This window comes from Gymnoscopelus microlampas (genome assembly GCF_963454915.1).
Source record: "Gymnoscopelus microlampas genome assembly, chromosome: 16".
Classification (NCBI taxonomy): Eukaryota; Metazoa; Chordata; class Actinopteri; order Myctophiformes; family Myctophidae; genus Gymnoscopelus; species Gymnoscopelus microlampas.
Genome location: NC_139953.1, coordinates 43,929,461 through 43,947,581, shown reverse-complemented (window position 1 = coordinate 43,947,581; position 18,121 = coordinate 43,929,461). Strand labels below are relative to the sequence as shown.

Here is an 18,121-nt window from a genome sequence, read left to right as displayed (position 1 = left end):
AATCTGATAGGCTAATAAATGACAATACAACTAAACAAAATCGCCAAATAAGAGTGAGCATTACAAATATATATTAGATATTTGTAGTATTCTGTAATTGTCTAATTGATAGGACAATCTGGGAACATGAAAGAGTGGGCACTAAGGAAGAGTGGGGCCTTCGATGTGAAATTGTCTTATTTATATGGTCTAAAATTACAAAATAAAATATCTGGAAAATGGTTTTAAGTAATAATGTTAAGCACACATGATTAGAACATGATTAGACATTTGACTAAGGTCATTCTACAATTGCTACAAATTGCCACAAAAAGTAATTGATAGCTGATGTTGTCAGTGGTGGAAAAAGTACTCACATTTTGTACATAGTAAAAGTATCAATACTGTATATAATGTAGAAATACTCTGTTAAGTAAATGGAATTAAAAAGAAATTGGGCTACTTGAGTAAAAGTACAAAAGTATTGGTATCAAAATGTACTTGCAGTACAAAAAAAGTAGAAAGTAGTCATTATGCAGAATGTCCCGTTTCACAAGTTTTCAAATATTTTGAAAATAGCAGATCTAGATCTAGTAAAAGCTCACAATATTTCGCATCACTAGGCATTGTGAGCTTGTAGATTGGCTATTTTCAAATGGCCGAAATGGTTAATGTGTGTTTTGTAATAATAATTCAAATCTACAAAGTAAGTAGTAACTAAAGTAATTGTAGTGGAGTAAAAAGTACAATATGTGCCTCTGAGATGCAGTGGAGTAGAAGTAAAAGTACTGAAAATTGGAAAAACTCAAGTAAAGTAGAAAAGCCTCAAAATTGCACTTAAGTACAGTACTTGAGTATATGCACTTACTTGGTTACTTTAAACCACTGAATGTTGTCCCTCACGTGTAATAAATGTTTTATGACATTGATTGGACTCCAGCCAATGGAATGAGAGAGATGCTCAGTCCTGTCACTGTGCCTACGGCAGGCTCTGCAAGTCACTGATGGTACATAGTAGATTATAGAAGGGTTAGACTGATTAGTAATTAACCTTATATCACAGTAATAATAACCCTAACTTGATGGAATAGGGGGAAATGTTTCAGCGTGGATGTTTTCGGCTTTAAAAACGCTTTTCTGCCCCGGTGGTGCTGACGGAGGATCGCTCTTATGGTGAGTGGAAGCCTGGCCATGGATCACACGACCGTCATGGATGAACTTAAACCTGTTGTTTGCACTTTCTCCATTTACGGTCCGTACATCTACATAAACGTTCTGATTTATAGTATAAAGTGCTTACCCTATGTCTATGGATGTTACAATTATGTACGGGCTCTCAGAAGTACCCGTATCTTCTGTATTGTTGGAATAAAAAGCATTTTAATCCGACCGGCGGCCATTTTGTCATAGAGTTATAAAGTATCACAGTGCAATACACCTCCCAACCGATAGGGTCACGTAGTGGAAAGCATATCGTGAAAATGGCCAACGATCAGATTAAAAGGCTTTTCATTGAACAATACGGAATATACGGGCACTTCTGAGGGTCCGTACATAATTGTTAACATCCATGGTCATGAGGTCAGCACTTGATATTTGAAATCTGAACGTTTAAGTAGATGTACGGGCCGTACATTTAGAAAACGCAAACACCAGGTTGAAGTTCATCCATGACTGTCGTGACAGACGACCGTCGTGTGATCCATGGCTAGTGGAAGCCAAGGCAATGACCTTTTTCCTAGTCAAGTTGGTTCTTGATGAGAAGCAAGTCAAAACAATGCGATGGCGTTTTAATTTACTTCATTATTCAGTCATAATTCATTAATAACAAGGTAAACGTTACGTGACATTTTTTGGTTTTGTTTTCGGTGCTTTTGTTACATTACATAAGCAACCGTGGGCTACGTTTCCAGAGGGACCATTATTTCGCTCACACACAGAAACGTAGTTTTCCCTCGGATCATCCCGTCCCATCTACGTCACGATAAAACTACAAATCCCTAACAGCCAATCGCGCCGCTCACACAGTAACGTTCTGCGTCAACAGTCAGTGTGTCGTGTTATTTTGGCGACGCACAATATTTAGGTTCACCGTGTGGAATTTAAACCATTCAAAGCGTCGTCATGGTTATTATCAACATGCTATGTACCAACAGAGAAGTATAAGACATGTCTCTTACAACACTGGTGGGAAGTAAGTAAAACTGTAGGAATTTTAACTGACACAATGAGACATAAACAACACTTTTATAGGCTACCGTTAGCTAACTTTGCTAACTAGTAGTAAACAAACCTTTCCCCAAAGTTGCTCAGCCAGCAGAATGTGCTATAGAGCAGTGGTTCTCAAACTTTTTCATGTCAAGGACCCCCAAATGGACACTTATTAGCCCCGCGGACCCCCATTTGAAAAGATAAGCCAGGGACCCCCATAAGAGTTTTTTTTTTTACGGCTCTAGCAGTGATTCTCAACCATTTTAATTTCAAGGACCCCCAGTTTGACATGCATTAGGGCTACGGACCCCCATTTAATGGCATTTCTATATCTCTGGGACCCCAATTTATATTGTAAAATCTATGTTAACTTAACTCTTGAGAGTGTACAAACGGGTCCATTTGTTTACATTTGTACACTCTCAGAGTTACAGATCCACAAGGGTCCATTAGGTTCCTATCCATCATTTAGCTGGGGACCCCCTGGAACCCCCTCAAGTACCCCTGGGGGTCCCCGGACCCCAGTTTGAGAAGAATGCTATGGAGTCATTCATCATCACTTCAACTCTTCTCCCCATACTGTACTGCAGTGTTCCCCAAAATTGGGGGTCCTCAAATGATTTTTGGGGGTCACAAATAATGTTTTATTACTATTAAACATTGAACAAATTAGCCTTGATTGATTGAATACTTTATTAGACAGAAATGTAAACAGCACAAGGCAGCAGTCAGACATTCAGGCTAAAAGGAAAACACAAAAAAGTCCTGGGGACTTGTTTCCATTGTGGTCCTATCTACTGTATTGTACAATATATTTTGTATTTATTGTTTCTGTCTCCCTCCTTCTCTTGAATGGTTATCTGGACTTGTCTTGTATTCTCCAGCACCAGATCCTTTGCCTCTAGTCTATGTCATCCATTGTTGGCTCGAATCTCTCGCAGCGTTCATCCAATTTGCCTGTCTGCTCACTTCAGGCGTGTCTTGATAGTGCTGGGATGACTGGAAGTGGGGTGACCGTGACACTTCACGATACAAGACTGTTATCATTATTTATGACCGTCTTGATCCAAGGCTATAAACAAACGTAACATACAGTATTAGTGTGTACAGGGTATCTTCACATTTCTAAAGTGACAATTTTTTAAGGACTTTTTAATACCTCTATTAAATGAAAAAGAATGAAAGATAATAAACTATTAATTAGACCATTACTACGTCAAAAGTAACCAACAAACTACTATTAAAAAAATGGTCAAACATTGGCCAAATTACCTTAGAAAGAGGCAGACATTGTGAAAATAGCTGATCTACAAGCTCTCGAACTGCGAGGCGTTGTAGATTGCTTGTAGATTTGCTATTTTCACAATGTTTATCTGTGGAACCGAGGCAAACTAAATGTAATGCCTCAACTTCTACAATTCCAAGTGCTTGTCGGGGTAGGGTGGGGTGCGGTGGGGTGGGGCGGGGGGGGGTCCCCAGTTAAAATATGATTATTTTGGGGGATGTCGCTGCCTGAAAGCTTTGGGAACCCTTTGCTGTATGTTAAAACATTTCACTGCTCTCCTCTCCCTTCCAGCCAACCCATGTTCCTGCGCCAGCTGAGCTCCGTGGGTTCCTCCTTCCTCCCCCTCCCCCAGAGCCAGCCCGTCCTCATCAGAGCTGCTGGCTATAGGAGCACCGCCTCCTCTTCCTACCACCGCCGCGACCTCCCTGTCCCTCCTCGGCCCCCTGCTGTCGCTCCTCCCCATCCTCCCCCATGGTGGTCCGCGCAGGGCTCTCGTCCTCCCCTCCCTCCCTCCCGCCGAGCCCCCCGCCGCTCCCACCCTGTTAGGACGTGTCCCCCGTACCCCCCCCAGCTAAGAGCACGAGATCAAAACGTTGCCCCCCCCGGTGTCTTCACAGCCACTCGTACCCGTGGCGTTCTCCCTGGTCCTCCTCCTCCCTGGTGGTCCGCCGTCAACCCGCTCGCCGGTTGCGTCCCACGCTCTGGCCTCCACACCTCCGCCGGCCTCATGGACGGCGGCGACCGAGGCCGAGAGCCGCCGTACAAGCGGAGGAAGAGTACGGAGGATGAAAAGAGGAGAGGCGCCGCGAACGAGGAGAGAGAAGGAGGACATCATCATCACAGACCCAGAGGAGATTCGGCGGGCAGAGCGGGCGTCACGGCCCAGGAGGAGGGAGGCCCGAAAAAGGGCCACCAGCATCATCGGCCCGATCCGAGTGTGACCGGCGAACACCCCCGAGCGGCCCCCCCACGCAGGGACGAGGAGGGCGGTCGAGACCAGCAGGACCAGGACTGGGAGACAGTGGGGAGAAGAAAAAACAGCGCTAGAAGAGAGTGCAGAGATAAAGACGAGTGCAGAGATAAAGACAAAGACAGGGATAAAGACAGAGACAGGACTAGAGACGGTGACAAAAACTCACGGCATCACTCGGGGCAGAAAGGCGGAGCTGCAAGTTTCCCCCCGAAAGACGCCAAATTAGACGGAGCGCCCCGCCCGGGGAAGAGCGCTTGGAGCCAGCTGTGGGACTCGCAGCAGCCTCCGGCGCCCAGGACTCATTCCTCGGAGCAAAAGCCCCGCGGGGGGCCGCCACCGGAGCCCGGCCCCGCCACCCCCAAGACCAACAACCCCTGGTTCAAGGACCGGGCTGAAGGGGTGGAGGCCGGGGGGGCCAATGTGCAGGCTGGACACGGGCGAGGGGGCGTTCCCTGGCGGCAGCCCCCGCCTCAAGCGCCCGGACCGACTCACACCCACCCCAACCCCTGGTTCAGAGTCCCGTTAGCGCTACAGAGAAACTGGGAAGTGCTTCCTGCCAGCCAGCGACCTCCAGGGGACACACCGTTTGAATTCTCGGTGCTCTCCTACAACATTCTGTCTCAGGACCTGCTGCGTGACAACGTCTACCTCTATAGACACTGTCACCCTATGGTGCTGCCCTGGGAGTACAGGCTGCCTAACCTGCTGGCTGAGATCCGCCATTATGATGCAGATGTGAGTTTAGTTTTATCATGTGAGCATTGAGCTCACGATAAAGGCACTGTAGATTGACCTTTTTATTGATCCTATCAGGGACATTTGTCAGAGCAGTACTGCAGGATGAAACACAGGACAAATACAGAAAAAGAGATACAGCTTCAAGAATGAATAATGATAGTAATAAGGGTAAACAGGTTGTACCATACAGGGATTAGGAAATGAGTGACAAAATATGTCCTTCTAATACATACATGGGCAACTGGCGGCCCGGGGGTCACATGCGGCCCCCACCTTCACTTAATGCAGCTCGCAGGTTAATATGGGAATACTGATATATTATTGATTTCAGCTGTTACGATTCCAAACATGCCCCGCTTTAATTACTTCAGTCTATATTAGTAGCTTAATGACTAGTATTAAAATTCTATTGTCTTTTTTATGTCCAATCTATTTGTATTTAAGTTCATAAAGTTAACATAAGTATAACTAAATGCATTTGAAATTAAATAAAACTGTTACTTTTTAGGATTCCAATTCAAAAATAGCAAAAATGTCAGATCTACAAGCTCAAAATGTGTCGCACTGTGACGAGTTTTGAGCTTGTAGATCGGCTATTTTTGCTATTTTTGTGTGACATGGAATGGCCCGACAGTATATGCAATGTGGCCCTCTGGAGTGAGTGTGTAAATATAGTGGCCCTCTCCATCATCAAAGTTGCCCACCCCTGTTCTAATACGTGAGGGGCCGTGTTTTTAAATTTAAAACATTTTTTTTTCATTAATTTTAAAATAATTAATGAAAAAAGTAATTGAAAAAATACGGCCCCTCATGCATTAAAAGGACAATATCGGTCACCAGAACCAAGGACCGGTGTTTTCAATTAATCTAACACGGTTAAAATGGAGTTTGAAGTTACAATAGGTTTATATAGGCAGGGGGTGTGTCTGATTAAAGGAATATCAAATATCTGAATACTGAATCAAGCAGCTTAAAAACTGTCTGGGGTGAAACCCAAAAGCCCTTAGTAGGGAGTAGACCTTTTAATTAGTCCAAACATGTTTCAAAGTGAAATATCCCTTTTAAGTAGGTCAGTCAATGGGTGTCATCAGTACTGACCAGTCCTCCTAAACCTAAACAGTACACAATGTTAAAAAACTATAATACAAAATACACCAAACACACAATTAATCATATAGCATACAAAAAAAAGACATTTTGTTTCACACTTGTCGCTTGAAACCTTAAATATATTATATATTATAAAGCTGCCTCTATAATAGTCCTGCAAGTCTGAATTACACCCAGTGATATCACCTCTTGTCACTTCTAATAACCATGAAAAAGAATGTCCTTCTGTTACAGTTAAACAGTTGTATAGAGCTTGATATGAAAGAGAACATAACCACTTAAGCCCTGTAATATACTTAGTTGTAAGACAGATAGCGACAATCTACAAGCCCAACACGTATTGTTGTGATGCGTTGTAGGGCTTCAGTCTTTACACACTGTCTGGGAGTGTGTCGGCGTGTATTTTGCATCCAAACTATTCATGTAGTTGATGCATCATCCATACAGGGAGATACCTTTATTCACGACTTCGTAACCTTGTTTCGAGGGTACATTACGTCTCTTCCGGCGTATTGTTTGTGTTCCGTGTGAATGTGCTCATGACACAAAGTGTTTTTATTACTATTGTGTTGAAAGTTTTTAAAATGTGCCCCAAAGGATGGGGTGGCAGGGTTGAATAAGGCTCCTATGTTTGGACAAATCTAGTGGAAGTCAGCCTGTGATTGGAATATACAGTATGCAACATGCAACATAAAAACATGAAACATACAGGCGAGATGAGTGTCCATTGTTCCACTGATAGTATAGGCCAGGGGTCTTCAATGTTTTTTTTCGGCTCAGGAAGGACACAACACTGCTCAAAAGGCGAAAGACAGCTGCGGAAAACACAAATAATCGACCCTGGTCCGAAAAATAATAATACGGACGAAATATTCTGCGGCAGTGTCCAAACGTGAAGTCGATTTTTTTGTTTACGTGCTCTGAAATTCGGCTGAGAAAAACGCACCAGTGTGCAAGGACCTTAAGAGTATAAAACAGTTGTGCAACATCAACTGAGGCATTCAAATTATGACTCTAAAATTAAATAGCATTGTGATAAATGACGTGGTATCGGGATGGCATAGACTGGCATGCTCGCAGATACCGATAGCAGCGTTTTAGGCAGTATATCGGCAGCTTTTCCGATATTGGTATCGGTATCGGAACAACTCTAATAATATTACTTTATGTGTGCTGTCTTTGAGCAAGGCAGTCAAACCCCAACTGAAACCCTTTGGACTCTCTCTCTCTCCTCTGTCTAGATTCTGTGTCTTCAGGAGGTGCAAGAGGACCATTATGAGGAGCAGATTAAACCAGCTCTACAGGAGATCGGTACGTGCACACTCATTTTTGTGTGTGCGTGTGTGCGTGCGAGCTCTTGTCTTTAACTGTTACAGCTTTCCCTGTGTTACATGTTCACTCTTTATGTGCTGTAGCTATATAATGTCAACAGCAGGTGGAGCCAGAGTCCTTTTGTAAACCATGTTTAGGCAGGAAGCTGGAATGTTGCCACTACAGGGTAGATGCACTGAAACCACCCCAGAAGCAAAGATTTGAGTTACAAATGTGCTCTTTAAAATATATATACTGTATATTCAAAGACTTGTACACATTTTCACGTTTTTTCAACAATAGCAGATCTACAAGCTCATGTATATCTGCTATTTTTTAATAGCCAAAGTATAAAAGGTTAAAGTGGTTAAAATGATTAAAAGCTTGAAAACGATTATGAGGATTATGCAAAAATAATTGCGATTATCTCAAATAATTGTGATTATACGATAATGTAATAATTGTGACAGGCCTAATTAGGACTTGGTCATCGAAAATGTTTCAGTGGTATGATTTTATTTTTGCTTTAATCCAGGGGTCTTCAACCTTTTCAGGCCAAGGACCCCCTAGCTGAGAGACAGATGAAGCAGGGACCCCCTCTATATTGTAACATTGTGTTTCAGATAAACGTTTGCTGCTCTTTTTCCCCTCTACACCTATTACTCTTTGCCAAAAAAATAGCCAATCTACAAGCTCACAACGCCTCGCAGCGCGAGGCGTTGTGAGCTTGTAGATCTGCTATTTTTTGCCTAAAGTTCTCCTCAGAAAAGGGATGCTAGGGTTCAAGTGGTTAAGGTAAAAAATCATATCACACAAAGATTTGGCGGACCCCCTGTAGTAACTCTGAGGACCCCCTAGGGGTCCCGGACCCCCTGTTGAAGACCCCTGCTTTAATCCACGTGTATGTCCCTCCTCCACTGCAGGATACCAGTGTGAGTACAAGAAGCGTACGGGCGGAAAGCCGGACGGCTGCGCGGTCGTCTTCAAGGCGTCCCGCCTGTCCCTCCTCTCGGCCCACCCCGTGGAGTACCTCCGCCGCGGCATCCCCGTCCTGGACCGGGACAACGTGGGCCTGGTGGTCCTGCTGCAGCCCAACCACGCCAGCGGCGGCGGCGGCAGCCAAATCCGGGACCCCTCCGACTTCATCTGCGTGGCCAACACCCACCTGCTCTACAACCCCCGCCGCGGCGACGTCAAGCTGGCCCAGCTCGCCGTCCTATTGGCCGAGGTCGGCCGGCTGTCCGGCCTCCCGGACGGCTCCACCAATCCCGTGGTGATGTGCGGGGATTTCAACTCCACCCCGTGGAGTCCGCTGTACAACCTCCTGACGATGGGCTTCCTGGAGTACCAGGGGCTGCCCATAGGCACGGTGAGGGACACACACACACACACATGCAGGGGCGTCACGGCCATTCACTGTGCGTACGACGCGTCACTCTCACAGATCCGTGATTTCATACCCCCCACTTTTTGAAAAAAAAAAATATATACTGGTATTTAAAAAAAAATAGTGATAATAAATCGGTAAAATCAGGCAAAAATAAGAATTAAATAACCTAACCCTAACCCTAACCCTAAAACCGAAATAAAGTAACCAAAACACCGGAAAAAAACTAACAAAATCCGCCAAAAAAAACGCAAATTTTTGAAAATACAAAATACGTTTACATTTGGCAGTTACAATGTTCGCTTGAAAAAAAATATATTCAAAGATTTGTAAAACCTTTCACGATTCTTCAAAAATAGCAGATCTACAAGCTCACCTTCTGAGAGCCTGTGACGTCCCTGCAAACACACATGCACGCGTCACACACACGCAATCACCAATAAAGCCGGAGGGCCTATTTCCATTGTGGTCATCTTTTTGATTTGAAAGAAAAACACATGCTTCTCACAGAAACGTCAAGGATAAAAAAACACAATAAATACTTATTTCCATTGTGCTTCTTGGTCTGAGAAAAACGAAAGATAACAACATGATTGATTGATTGATTGATTGATTGATTACTTTATTAACAGTTTGCAAAAAAAGCACAGAAAGTACAGTTTAACCCTTTAAGACCTGAGGCGATTCTTAATATTTTTTTCTAAACAGTTTTTTGAAAAAAATGAAAAATCTAAACATTTTTTTTTCAAGATTTGAAAAAAATAGCAGATCTACAAGCTCATAGCGCGGCACCGAGTGCCGCGCTATGAGCTTGTATATCTGCTATTTTTGAATAGCCAAAGAAATCTAAAGTGACACAGATGCGTTCCAGGTCTTAATGGGTTAATACAAATATTATAGGATTTGAACCCAAGAAAGCATTTCCGGTGATAGGCTTGAGTTTCTTTACAGGGGCCAGTTCTGAATTGCAGTAAGTGCTATTTTAGAGCGTTTTTTGAAGGACGGGCAATGCAACAATAAATAAATAAAACAGTTTAACACTAATCCTAAACACTGATCACGCCACAAATAAAAACAATATCCGATAATAACAATCTCTTCACTTGATTAGGTGTCGGGTCAGGAGATCAATCCCAGACAACAGCGTCTCCTCACGGTTCCTCTTTGGCCCCAGAGTTTGGGCATCAACACACACTGTCAGTACAAGCGTTACGCTACCCAGCAACGTCAGTCCGACACCATCCAGCCAAAACTGCCTGACACCACCCAGCAAAATCTGCCCGGCACCACTTCCACTGCACCTGGTAACAATACTGGTACCAGTGTTGATTTTGACAGCAAGTTTTGATTTAGTTTTAGTCTTTTGAATAAAATTCTGTTTAGTTGTATTAGTCATATTTTAGTCACTTGAAATGTTTCACTTTTAGTCTAGTTTTAGTTGACAAAATATCAAAAAAGTCTGTGATACCGAAATGCCAGATTTTCACTTAGCTGTATGCCGAAAATAGCAGATCTACAAGCTATTTTTGTATTTGTTTGTTGTCATAGTTTCAGTCATCATAGCTTAGTTTTTATTTAGTTTTAGTCAGTGGAAAAAGTGGACAGACATTTTTCGTCATAGTTTTAGTCGACATATTCAACACTGACTGGTACGCTACTGTTGAACTGGATAAGTTTGATTTGATTTAGTTTATGTTAGTTTCCACTGTACTCTGAGATATGTTGTAGTTTGGTTTTGGCTCAGGTGGGATAAGGTTTAGTTCAGTTCAGTTTAGGTTAAAGGAGTAGTTCACCCCAAAAAAAGTGTTGTTTTCTATCGATTACACACCCCATGAAGCCTTGAATTCATGGAGATTTCTTTTTGTTTTTGTCACATTCCTAAGGCAATAATTTGATGACCGGCGGAGTCTGAAAGTGTCTCCTACTGAGTCTCCTATTGACCGATGATATTATTGGCTCAGGAATGCGTAAAAAACTAAAAAATCTCCATGAATTCAAGGCTCCATGGGGTGTGTAATTGATAGAAAATAAGTATTTTTTTGGGGGGGGGTGAACTATTCCTTTAAGTATGATTACTGCTGTGTCCAACTTTCTTCAGAGCTAGTTTATTTTTTCTGATATCATTTCTGTTCTGCAGCTTCAACAAATTCTCAAAGTTTAGTAAGACAACTGTGTCCCTATTAACCTTGCTGTCTGTCTGTCTGTCTGTCTGTCTGTCTGTCTACTCAGGTGTAGAGGGAGCCATCTCAAATCTAACTATATTGGACTTAATTGCCAACGCTTTAAACATAAACAGGTAACATGTCTTTGACATTTATTATGTGACTGCCTCTCTCTCTCTCAGCCTTCCAAAATACAAAGATTTAAACTTGTAGTCCAACATGCATTAAATGCACAGTGTGGTGTGTGCCTCAGCACAACCAATGAGAACCAACTTATTTTTGTATTATAATTTTTTGCTGGTGAAAGTTACAGGATTTATTCTATGGTGTGTGTGTGATATGCAATATTGCAATGTAAGCTTACCATAATCACAGTAAACATCATGTCATATTCAAGAGCTTTAGGAAAAAAAATTTAACTTTCAGTTCAGCACAGCAGAGGTGTGTGTGTCACTGTCCAGTTGACACTCGTTAATGTTATTTGCATCAAGGCAATGTTGTGTTTCTGCATCAAATATTACTACACCTAATCCAAGATACCATCAAAGACAAGAATTTTTACAAGCGACCCACTCTGGACTGGCATTTTTTGTTTGTTGAGCCGTTGGAAATAACTACTAGGCTACACTTGGTTGTTAAAGTCCAGATGAAAACAATATGACTGTTGTGAATTAAAATAGATAAAACTTGATTGGGAATCAGTTTTTAAATAAAAATAGATTTTTAATCGAATCGTGACCCCAAGAATCGGAATGCGTCTGCCTTGGTGTCAAAATCACAGCGATGCAGTGGTGGAAAAAGTGTTCACATTTTTAAGTACAGTACTTGAGTAAATGTACTTTGTTACTTTACACCACTGCAGCGATGGCAGTGTGGTTTGAGAAATGTACTGGTGTGAAAAACAGACACGCGGTTCACACACAGACACACACACACGCACACAGTCACACACACACTCAGCCAACGTGTTTGTGTTTCCACAGACCTCCTCGAATAGATCACAGTGTGAAGCTACGGTCGTCCTACCGACACATGACACATGTGCGTGACAAGGAATTGGAAGTGACCACCTGCCACACCCAGGCTGCCATGACGGTGGACTACATAATGTATACACCAGGTACACGCACACGCACACGCACACACACACACACACACAGTGTTTTAATAAAATTTCATTTAGTCATATTTTAGTCATTTGGAATGTTTTAGTTTTTGTCTAGTTTTAGTCGAATAAATATAAGATTTTAGTCGACTAAAACTACAGTTGATTTAGTCGACTATAATTTATTTTGGCGGTGCCTTGATGGTGTCGTAATGGCTGATTTTACACTTGGTTGCATGATGAAAATAGCTGATCTACAAGCTCACAACGCGTCGCAGCGCGACGCGTTGTGAGCTTGTAGATCTGCTATTTTCAGAGCGCAACGCCCGAGCGCAACCAAACATAAAATGACTTGTCTTTTAGTTTTACTGGATCTCTTCTCCACTAGTCCCTCACTAACATTTTAGTCTAATTTTTATTTGTTTAAATTGACAATATATTTAGTCTTAGTTTTAGTCATCGTAGCTTAGTTTTTATTTTGTTTTTGTCAGTGAAAAAAGGTAGTCGACGAACATTTTTCGTCATAGTATTAGTCGACAAAATCAACACTGACACACACACACACACACACACACACACACACACACACACACACACACGCACACACACATTGATCGATTGATTGAAGAAATGTAAACAGCACAAGGTACAGTCAGACATTAAGGCTAAAATGATAACACAAACAAGTCCTGAGGACTGATTTCCATTGTGGTCCTATGTATTCAATTCATCAACATAGTAGCATACAAAATAACACACTAATGCATGTCATCAACAAATACAAAACTCTATATCTCTGCTGTCCGGCAGGAACCAGCTAACTCCAAAAGGTTCATTCTTCAGGAAATGAAAAAAAGTGGAGTAAGGAGGTTTTGTTCATCATTGATAAGAACAGCTGAATGGACCTCCGGTGGAGTTAGCTGGTTTAGCCGAAAATGTGAGGATTTTTTTAATGCTTTTCGTTGGTTCAATCTTTTTTTTTTACCAACACACAGACGTAAAGGGTGTTCAATGGCCCTGATTTATGGCAACACTATGTACAAAGGAGGAAAGGGAAAAACGTCAGCAGGGAATGACACGTCCTTTCTATGGGAAATTGCATTTACCTCCCCTTGTGGTCTCCTGATAGGGTACATCCACACATGACCGTATGCTGACGGCAAACGCTACGCTACGCTACGCTAGGCCTTGTTCCGGATCCGACGTTACTTTGATAACTTCCGGAGCTTTGAGCAGCTGGTGGGCTGCGCCGTCTTTCAGGAAGTGTAGTTCTTGGACTAGTGCTAGCCTATTTGTACAAGTGAGGACATAGGAATAACACTACTCATCATGAAAACATTATGCACGTGCAATATAAAATATTAATATTATCAAGTGATATGAAAACATTAGCTAATGTTTTCATATCAATGGATAATATTAATATTTTATGTCAAGGTGCCTTGACAAAATTAAAACACCATTACATTATTATGAATAGTAACCACATGAACCCCAGCATCGGGGGAACATGAGCCAAAAATAGCCGATCTACAAGCTTCGCAGAGCGACGCGTTGTGAGCTTGTAGATCTGCTATTTTTTGCAGAGAGATTTGGTGTTGACGGTAAAAAGCGTCCAAGAAAAGTAGGTCCGTTTTAGTGAGAATAGAGGGTTTAAGTAGGCTACATAATAATAAAATAATAACTTTATTTATATAGCACTTTTCAAATGTTTACGTTTTATTTTACCTTACTTATATATTTTATGCTACAATTGGAGCATAAAATATATAAGTAAGGTAATTTCTTTTTTTTTACCCCTAGGGGTCTTCAGAGTTACTACAGGGGGTCCGTCAAATCTGTGTGTGAAATTATTTTCTTTTTTACTTTAACCACTTGAACCCTAGCGTCCCTTTTCTGATGAGAACTTTAGCCAAAAATAGCCGATCTACAAGCTTATCTTAAACACAATTTTATACAATATAGAGGGGGTCCCTGCTTCATCTCTCTCTCAGCTAGGGGGTCCTTGGCCTGAAAACGTTGAAGACCCCTGGCATAAGGGAAAACCATAGTTAACAATTAAGTTAATTCTGACAAGCAGTAAAGAAAACACATTTAAACAAACTAAAAGGAGACTCGTTGCCCACATCAACAAACCAGCAAATACAGACATACGTGTGAATTACATTAATAATTATGATTGACAGATTCATATGGTAGAAGAGTGGAATTTATGACAATAAAGCACAGAGATGTTTCGTTTTTTGTAGCCCACGTTTGTGCGTGAAACTGTAGAATTAATAAAAAGAAACTTCTCATTTATTTTGGATATTAATTTAATTTGTTATTCTGCTATTCTTTATTATGCTCATTATAATATGATATTGTATCTTATCTATATATAACTGGTCCTCATAATGCTCATTATAATGTATTTTGGATAGTAATTTAATGTATTAATCTTCTATTCTTTATTGTGCTCACATAAGCTATTCATAAGGGATCAACTAAACAGTGCAAAGTATTCAGGCCATTCACCACAAATAAATAAGGACGTTTACATGTATTGAAATAGAGTGCATGTGTTATACTGTTGTGTTTGTGCTGGAACGTCTGCCTTGCATTTCCCCTGTAAGGAAACTACAAGAGATAAACACACCCACTGGAGAGAACACAGGAAGTATCTCTCCTATTGGTTGGTGCCTATCACTTCCGGGTGATCGTCTACCAGAGCGGAACCCGGATGTGCTTTTCCGGAAGCAACTCGGGACGGTATTTCCGTTTTTTAACTTAACATGGGTGTGTACGGGGCTAGCGTAGCGTTTGCCGTCAGCATACGCTCATGTGTGGATGTACCCATAGAGGTTTCTCAGGCTAGTTTTGAAAGAAATCAGTTATTCGCAATTCCACACACACACACACACACACACACACACACACACACACACACACACACACACACACACACACACACACACACACGTGCAGAAAGATCTTTCATGCTAAATGTTGATGATCTGTAGACGTAACTTGATTCTTTACTTCACATTAACGTTCTCCTTGCTCTCTCATTTTGTTTTTCTCTTTTGTCTTTCCTTCCTTTCATTCTCTCGCCCTTTTTGTCTTGTATTTTGCCTTTCCCCCACCTCCCCTTCTGTTCTTCTCTCTCTCACTCACTCACTCCCTCTCTTCTTTCCTCTCTTCCGTCTCTCTCCTCTTGCTCTCTCCACAGCCCCCCCCCACCCCCCACAAGGTCCCGGCCCTGACGCTCCACTTCCTGGTGGGCGGGGCCTAGAGCTGCTGGGCAGGCTCTCATTGGTGGGCGAGGCTGAGCTGGAAGCGGTCAACCGCCTGCCCAATCAGCATCACTCCTCTGACCACCTGCCCCTCCTCGCTCGCTTCCGCCTCCACTGAGTGGCCCCGCAGAGTGACGTCATCATGATGTCATCAACAGGTTAATTCTTTTTAAAAAGGACCGTGACAAGTGATGATTTATGGATATCCCCTAAGCCCCAGAACTACGGTAGAACATTGAAGCGGCCAAGCCTGGTGGTCAAATCTGAGAATGCACTTAAGTGCTACTGCGCGTGCGTCTCCAGTTTTGTGCGCATGCTCACGACGCGTCACGACGCATGGAGCGATTCCATTGGTTCATATTTGTTCCATATTGGTTCCTATTCTTACTTCCGGGTGCTTCAAAACGCCACTGTTTGGTGGCGGGCGAGGGCAATACAAGAATGGGTTGTTAAGAGAGAATAGAGCTCAACAATGAGTTTCCGGAAGTAACCATTGCTATTCTGCGTAGAGCATTGGTTCTCAAAGTGGGGTCTGGAGACCCCCAGGGGTCCATGTGGGGGTTCCAGGGGGTCCCCAGCAAAAGTAGTTAAATACAGCATCACAATCACTTTAACCACTATATCCATTTATACGTTGGCTATTCAAAAATAGCAGATGTACAAGCTCACAGCGTGTCACTTTGTGCCGTGTCACTTTGTGCAGCAGCTTGTACATCTGCTATTTTTGAGAATTTCTGAAAAATATCAAAGTTTGAATAATGGCTGGTCTCTGTGTTCACGCACACACACACACACACCCTCGCCCTCACACATAAATGTACCACTCACACCAGCGTGCTAATGTACACATCTCACACACAGTCAGACATACACAATACCTCTCTTACACACACATACGCAAGACATTGTAAAGACACTGTAAATGACCACCGGCCACCTGCTGGTATAACTTTTTCTGTTAATCTAATCCCCCCCCATTGAGGGGATTATAGGGGGTCCCCAGCAAAATGGGGAAAGGTTTAATTTCATTATTACATAATGGGCTAGAAGTTAGCCCAACAAGAGAATGTAATAAGAATGACTTCAGATTATAGGTTTCTCTCCACTTATCTCAGCTGTAGAATTCTGTGCTAAATCTAAACTAACAATAATATTCTCTTAAGGGGGTCCGTGGTACGAAACCTTTTCAAATGGGGGTCCACGGTCTACGACGTATCAATTTTAGAGGTCCTTCACAACTGTGCCAACCCACGTTGAGAAGGTAGACCAAGCAAACTAAATAGTTGCTAAAATTGTTAAAGCTTGCGGCATATTTGATGAAAATTGCAGGGCTCAGCATTTCATTTTTCATCATCAAGCTCTTAAAAAATATCTGGAATTTCTGAGTTTCAAGTAACTGATGTTTACACTGTATTCTTTTCCGATTCCTCACATGGTGTGTTTATATGAAGGGAAGATTTTTCACAATCTATTTTTTTTAAATAAAATTGTGAGTTGATGGAAGTTGTTAAGTGTGCTAAGTGTGTTTTTGTTCAGAATTAACAGGCTGTTTTCTTCTTTTGGGTTTTTAAATAGCGTGGCTCCTGTATTGGGCGAGCCGCCTAGAAGAGGGTCTGTGTTCGTGTCTGTGTATATCCGCTGCGATCTCACAAACCACTGGGCCAAAGAAGTAAATCCCCCATTATTGTGAATTCATAATCTCAGGTATTAGATCATCTCAGATCAACTGTCCCGCCATTCCTCCATATTCGATCAAGGCTGACTACATCAATATGGTGTCAGAGATTCACAGGGAAGCCATGCCGTTATTAGACCCTTTTTTGGTAAACTGACGACTAGGGAGGGATGTCGCCAGACCAGCTCAGTCTAGGTCGGGGGTCTGCAACCCGCGGCTCTGGACATGAGACTCTAAAGTCCCTCCCTAGTGGCTCCCTGTAGCTTTACAAAACATGTGGAAATTAACAATGTTTATTTTTAATTTATCGTTGCTGTAGTAGGCCAAATATGAAACGTACATTCTTACATGCTCCAATATTGTAAAAAATGTGTAAAATAAATAAGAAGTTTCGACATTCCTGTCAACTAAAATTTGCATCATAGTCTGCGACACGTTTATTAACAAACCGGTGTGATTCCTTGCTACACTATGGATTTCAAATGCAAAAAAAGAAAGATAACTAAGGAAAACAGAATGTAAGTTTGTGGACAGAGTCGTCTGCTTTCACTGCCAACGCTGCTCGATTATCTGAATGTTTGATCTGCTATTTCGGAATATTTGTTTTTTAAATCTTGAAAGTATTGGAAAATGTTGCATAAATTTGCATTTCTTTCATTTCAAAATCTTTTTATTCAGTTTTTAGACAAAAGCCCAGGGGCGAGTATACATAGCATCTTAAGATATCACAAAGATGTACAAAAAGGAGAGAGAGAAAAAATATATATATACCAAATTCCCCTACCCTATCCCACCCACGATCCCCAGGACATTTGTATGGCACAATCTCAAAATTAAAATAGAAAATAAAGGGGGGGGGGGGGGGGGGGGGGGGGGGGGGAAAATAATCAGAGAAGATAAAATAAAAGAT

The 18,121-nt window shown here is 42.1% G+C and overlaps 1 protein-coding gene across 4 annotated transcripts; it reads left to right on the top strand.

The window, feature by feature from the left end:
• The first annotated feature begins 980 nt into the window (after positions 1–980).
• Positions 981–17,027, top strand: angel2 (angel homolog 2). 4 transcript variants are annotated; one of them, XM_084082716.1, is made up of 8 exons: positions 981–1,152; positions 3,767–5,183; positions 7,538–7,607; positions 8,531–8,976; positions 10,106–10,298; positions 11,224–11,290; positions 12,140–12,276; positions 15,494–17,027. In XM_084082716.1, the coding sequence occupies exons 1-8, from the start codon at positions 1,091–1,093 to the stop codon at positions 15,652–15,654; spliced, it is 2,553 nt and encodes an 850-aa protein (XP_083938842.1). In that variant the 5' UTR covers positions 981–1,090; the 3' UTR covers positions 15,655–17,027. The 4 variants fall into 4 exon arrangements, 3 of the variants coding, with proteins under 3 accessions (XP_083938842.1, XP_083938840.1, XP_083938841.1); XM_084082714.1 differs by having other exon boundaries at positions 15,473–17,027; XM_084082715.1 differs by lacking the exon at positions 981–1,152 and adding an exon at positions 2,036–2,173 and having other exon boundaries at positions 15,473–17,027.
• Positions 17,028–18,121: the final 1,094 nt, after the last annotated feature.

Bases quoted from the DNA above. Each gene is read 5' to 3' on its own strand.
- angel2 (XM_084082714.1), top strand. From the start codon at position 1,091: ATGTTTTCGGCTTTAAAAACGCTTTTCTGCCCCGGTGGTGCTGACGGA. The intron at 8,977-10,105 runs GTGAGGGACACA...TCACTTGATTAG, and splicing joins AGGGGCTGCCCATAGGCACG to GTGTCGGGTCAGGAGATCAA. The intron at 10,299-11,223 runs GTAACAATACTG...CTGTCTACTCAG, and splicing joins CACCACTTCCACTGCACCTG to GTGTAGAGGGAGCCATCTCA.